The following is a 6,089-nucleotide window of genomic DNA, read 5'->3' as shown; positions in this document are numbered from 1 at the left end:
AAATTACATGTGATTAAAGTATGTGTAAATTTTGTGATTGTCAACGTTTTTGAGAGCCCAAATTGGTACAATGATGATATGGCCATCGTAAACTTTTTTGCATCAAAAAGTTCACTACTAAAATTGGGCCATATTTTATTTTGACTAGCTTACCTTAATAAACTAAATTAAAATACTGCCCACCTCTGCTTTTATAATAAGAGGGTTAAGAGCCAAGTTAGCTAATAAGTTGCTTTGACGAGAACAGTGTTATGCTCTTAATAGGCTACTAAGCTTCCTTAATTAGAAGCCAGACAACCCCCAAGTCCTTCCTCCTTTTCGTAATTCTGCGATACCATTCTTTCATTAAACCACATGATGAAACTTGTTTGCACGCTGTCACTCACCGGATGGCATCACAAGTTCACAACTCACACATATATGCTAATTGATTGCTTTGCCCCAACCAACTCATGGAGGGTTAAAAAAATTTTAGGCACACTAATAGGCTTACAAAATTAAGCTAAATGCAAACACATTATTCGATAACGAGAAAGACGACTGTATGCAACATAATAAACTGTAACATAGAAGGATGAAAAAAATAGCTTTTCATAAAGTCATCCTAAACTGAAGTGATCCACTAAAGATTATCCAAAGTTACAGACGAAGAATACGTTGAAATCTAACACATCTAAAAAGTTCAAACTTGCATGAGATAAAAATTAAAGGTAGGATAAATTTTGTTCCTAAAAATTACCATTGTAACCCTGTGCAAAAGCAAACCCTGATTGAAAATTACATGAGATGGTAATGAAAAATACTTGTGAAGAGACCTGATCCACCAATAATCTTGTAACATAACGCTAAGGAGAGAAAGAGAAGAGAGTGAGTTCAACCTATGTATTGGTGGTCACTCATCAAACACTATCTCTTGGAAGGTCTGGCATCATCATCGGCACCGTCATCATCATCGGAGTCATCTTTGGGGGATCGCTTTCGCTTTGGTGGGGCTTCAACTTTGCCACTGTCGTCGTCTTCCTCATCTTCATCATCCTCTTCAACCTCATCTTCATCAACGCCATTCTCCTCTGGCTCAAAATCACTAGCGTCTTCCTCATCTTCTGGGTTAGCCACTGGTTGAACCAAGTATTCAGTTCCCATATCTTCCTCCTGCAAGGGCCATGAAAAATAGTCAGCAAAGTTGCCAAATAAGAAAAAAGATACAAAATATAATAGAAACGGTTCCAAATCATCTACAACTTCATGGATCTGACTTCACACGAGAGTAACATGATGTCACGATGTGTTCACCACCAACACATGATAAACTATTGAGATCTAATATGAAACCATTAGTATTCTAATACCAAAATAGAAACAGAAAACTTGGTTAGAAGTAACAGCAAACATATCCCCTGAAACAATAATGCAAAAAATCTTAAGATGCACAAATTAATGTAAAATTAGCTCAATTAGATATTTTGACAAAAAACTGACAAACAGATTCAAAGGATATAATAAACACCAAGTTCTACAACCATCAAATAATCCCAAAAAATTAAACTTGAATAAAAAGGAGTGTCGTTGCAATTGTGAATTCGTAACAAGAAGAACAGACACAGTATTCAAACTATAACGCAAAAAGTCGTACTGATAACAGGAAAGTGGTCCAATCCCATAAGTTGTTCCTTTACAACTTCATAAGTTCATATATTTATTGGCTCAAAAAAAGCAGTTTAATTTTATATTCATGTTGCTATCATTACTTTTCAGATAATATTTGCACTCAAATCTCAGAGCACAAAACATACTCATCAAAACCATGTACTATCGGTCTCCGACTCACTGTGATTCAAACTCCTTTTGTTACATGAGCTGAACAATAACCTATACTAGTCCAGTAGTCCGTATCACAAAATTGTCATCAAACTAGAGTTTTTGATAAAAGGAAAATACGATACGGAAATCACGTATCACAGAATAACACAGCTAGAAACTAAGGCACGAAAGCTGCAGTAAAAAACTCTCGATTCACAAAAATCATCTTATCCAGATATTCAAATCAATACAGTATTTATATATATCATTTATTAAAAAAAAAATATAAGCTATTCAGAATTCAGATGTAATCAGAATTCAGGATAATTTGAAAAAATTTATAAATAAAACGAAGATAAATATTTGAATTTAAATAAGTAATAGGATAAAATCACCAGATCTGGACTAAACTTTCATAAACACTACAATAGCATAATTAAAGTATTTAAATTCATTAACTAAATAATATAAATTAGCAAATAATATGCAGACATAAACATAAAATCACCAGATCTGAAACAAATAATTCTCAAAATTATATATATATATATACATACACACACATATATACATATAGATAAAAAGAGGTTAAATAAGAGATAAGTATATACCTCATCTTCACCTTCTTCATCGTCATCACTATCTTCGTCGTCGTCGTCGTCGTCGTCATCATCATCACCATCATTCTCATCATCGTCGTCGTCCTCGTCATCTTCATCATCATCACCTTCTACCGGCTGAGCCGGTACGCCGGAGCTCTGAAAAACCTCTTGCGCATCATCATCTTCATCTTCTTCATCGACGTCATCATCATCGTCGTCATCGACGTCATCATCGTCATCTTCTCGAACCTCCTCAACTATTCCTACAGCTATAGGAATTTCATCATTCATCTTATCACTTCCAATTTCCAATTCTTCTTCAGTTAACATATTGTTATTCATCTTTGAATTTTTTTTATTTTTTATTTTTGAAAATAATTATTATTTTTTTAAGTAAATTTATTTTGGTTGAAAATTAAGCCTAGGGTTTGACAGTGAAGTGAAATAGAGAGGTATTGTTCGTTTTTCATATGGTTTAATCTTAACCGTTAAATTTGTATGTCGACTTTGGTGACGTGGAGTTTAATCTAACAGTTCGTTATCAAGAATAACACTTGCGGCTCCATGGTCTCACGTGCCTCACGCGTGATGGCATCTAGGGTTTAATGTGCGAATATTGTTACAATAAGGCTAATTTTGTCAAAGTATGTAGAGCATGGACTTTGACCTAATCAGTTCTTTTGGGTTTTAATCAATAGGCCCATTTATAATGAACCCATTTTCCAAATTATTTTGGGTATTTAAACTTGGCTAGCATAAGGTTATCTCCAACGGGACGTCCTTAGGTGTCTTTGGATATCCTTTGTCGTTGAAGCTTGTCCAAAACTATGAATATTTTGAAGGATGCCCTTACCTAAGGGCACGCACTTACTTGTCCTTAGCTAATATATTTTTGTTTTTAGTGGGAGGTAAAAGGATATGTAAAGATATGTAAAGATGTTTGTATGGTTGGAGATAAAATTAAAGAATTTAAAGGATTTCTAAAGATGTATAAGGATTTGTAAGGATATGATGTGGCAACTCAAAGGGCGTCCTTAGCATTGGAGATAGCCTAAGATGTCCGTATGTACGAAATCTCTTATCTCTAAATCTATATCTATATTTATCTATACTATATTATAAAGTAGATTTTCCCTAGATTTTTAACATTGAACTTGAAATTTCCAATATTAATTTTAAGTACTTCCCCAAAATGCCTTTCCTATCTATTCTATATTTATCTAAAATAACTATAATACTCTTTCTCTCTCCTCAAATCTCAACCAATCATCTTTTTTCTCTTTCCTCCATAAATCATTTATTCCTCCATAAATTATAAAAATTGTATGGGTGTTCTTAAAATTTCATGCTCTTTCATTAGAGATGTCATTCGATATACTTTCGACAAATTTTAATTTAAATCCGAGGACGGAGCCCGTAGGGCTAAGGCATTTGACTATCATACTCTATGACATATCAACTCCTATAGCCTATCATACTCTATGACCTAGGTATCACCCCACTATCTCACCGCCGCAACGCGCGGGTACTTGCTCTCGTACTATATTATAAAGCAAATTTCCCCTGACTAAACTTTAAGTTTCAACATTTACTTTCCTAAAATGTCCATCTATCTATGTCATATTTACCTAAAATAATTATATACTCTTTCTCTCTCCTTAAATCTCAGCCAATCATTTTTTTTCTCTCTGCTCCATAAATCATTTATTTCTCTCATTCATTCAAAATCTTTTATTTTAAAAACCGTATATCGATAATTTATAAAACTTATATGGGTGTTCTTAAAATTTAATGCTCTTTCATTAGAGATGTCATTTGATATAATTTCGATGAATTTTTAAATCCGATAGCGGAACCCGTACGGTTAACGCATTTGGCTATCACATTCTATATGACCTATCACTGTGACATTCGTCAGCAAAACCGGTACTTTATTATAGCCTCTAACTTAAATTCCAAATTTCTTGACTAGTCAATGTACCTAGTATAACAAGTGTAGAATTTTGGTGAATAAAATCAATAATTATCAAAGTAATTTTTATAATCAATACAAGTAGTAAAATAGAAATAATAATAAAATTATACATCAAAAATGGTGGAGTATAACATTTAGGGGGAGAAGGGGACGACCAAAAGAAAAAAAAGAAAAGTTGCATTTTTATTAGAACTCTTGTTAAATTATATATTAATATAGTCTAATTATATTCAAACTCAAACACTTATCTCTATATCAAATATAAATCAAATACCCTAAATGAAACCAAAACCCTTTGATTTGTTTTGTCGTAGAGCAACAAACAAAGCTCCATCACAAGATCAAATATTTTAATCATCATTGTAAGCAAATATTTGGTAAGATTATTTATAATTCTTATGAATTTTTGATTTAAATTACAATTAATAATAAAATCCTTATAGATTATATTTTATGTTATTTTGTCAAGGTGTCTAAGGAGTGATCGTCAATCTTGGGGTAAATTACTTATCTTTTCTTTTCATATATATAAATTTATCTTAATATCTATTGATCTTTTATTTTAAGTAACCTATTTGAAGAATCTATATTATGGCAAAATTTATAATAATGAATGAAAGGTTTTTTTAAGGTTAAATCAAGAGCTTGAAGTATAAATCATATTAATACTAAAAGTTTACGTATTATTTGTGGTGTAACAATTTATATAATATAAGAACTCTAATTATGAAGACATGGAAATCATAATAACATATGTATATAGGTGTTGGAAGATTTGAAAGTATATATATAAATATTTATTTTTAGTAGTCTTTAAAACAATAAGTTTGAGTTATTTCAGAATCTGGACAGATTTGGTTTGCCAACTTGAAAAAGGTCGTATCTTGGTTATGAAAGATGGTTAAGTCACGTTTTTGGTGTCTAAAATTATGTTCAGGAAGTCTACTTTCTGGTGGAAGTGGTTTCGTGTCAAAATATGAAGTTTAAGGTTGTCAAACGAATTTTATAACAAAACTGCGCAAAGCTGAGTTTTCCGAACATATTTAGGTCGACTTCAAATAGTCATATCTTGGTCGATTTTATGAACTGGAAGATTATTTTTTTTCCAGAAACATTTTTAAGATGTTAAGAGTGTACAGTAAAAATTTGGATTTTTTTTGAAGCTTCGAAGGCCCTTAACATTTATAAAACTTTTCTGCGCGCAAACAGTGAATTTCAAACTAGTCTGTGATTATGGAATTTTAAAAAATAGTTAACGTGCGAAATAAACTAAGAAAAAATTTATGTAAGTATATAACACTCTAAGGTTACAGTGGTTAAGATTTGAAAGCTTGAATTGTTCGTTTCATCCTAATAAAAATAGATAAAGTTACCAAAACTTTCAGTGAATATGAACTTGTAGAAACCAATGGTATATCATTAAAACAAATACACTATATTAAGTTATGTGACTTGTAACTTAATAATACATGACAAAATCAGTTGTGAATATTTTGAAAGTATCCATATATGTACATCATCAAATAGGGGTTACAATGGACGGTTATTGACCATGTTCATAATTGTAACTTGTTCATATATATATGTTGTGTAGTATCTAGCGACCTTGTTAGACTTTGCATAACTACTTGCTTGTTGAGGTGAGTTTCGTGGCCCCTCTTTATTTTATTTCTTTGGGGGGAAATGATGCTCAAAACACTTTTCATTTCTTT

The 6,089-nt window shown here is 31.7% G+C and overlaps 1 protein-coding gene across 1 annotated transcript; it reads right to left on the bottom strand.

Annotated features, from left to right (window-relative positions):
* Nucleotides 1-575: 575 nt before the first annotated feature.
* Nucleotides 576-2,835, bottom strand: LOC122578815 (prostatic spermine-binding protein-like). The gene is made up of 2 exons (XM_043750860.1): nucleotides 2,412-2,835; nucleotides 576-1,152 (listed from the first exon to the last, which is right to left on the bottom strand). The coding sequence occupies exons 1-2, from the start codon at nucleotides 2,742-2,744 to the stop codon at nucleotides 907-909; spliced, it is 579 nt and encodes a 192-aa protein (XP_043606795.1). The 5' UTR covers nucleotides 2,745-2,835; the 3' UTR covers nucleotides 576-906.
* Nucleotides 2,836-6,089: the final 3,254 nt, after the last annotated feature.

Source organism: Erigeron canadensis, chromosome 8, assembly GCF_010389155.1.
Source record: "Erigeron canadensis isolate Cc75 chromosome 8, C_canadensis_v1, whole genome shotgun sequence".
NCBI lineage: Eukaryota > Viridiplantae > Streptophyta > Magnoliopsida > Asterales > Asteraceae > Erigeron > Erigeron canadensis.
Note: the sequence above shows the minus strand (reverse complement) of the source record. Positions and strands in the feature narration are given on the sequence as shown.

Coding starts and splice junctions, on each gene's coding strand:
- LOC122578815 (XM_043750860.1), bottom strand. CDS start 2,744: ATGAATAACAATATGTTAACTGAAGAAGAATTGGAAATTGGAAGTGAT. Junction 1,153..2,411: donor ATGAAGAAGGTGAAGATGAG/GTATATACTTAT, acceptor TGGCCCTTGCAG/GAGGAAGATATGGGAACTGA.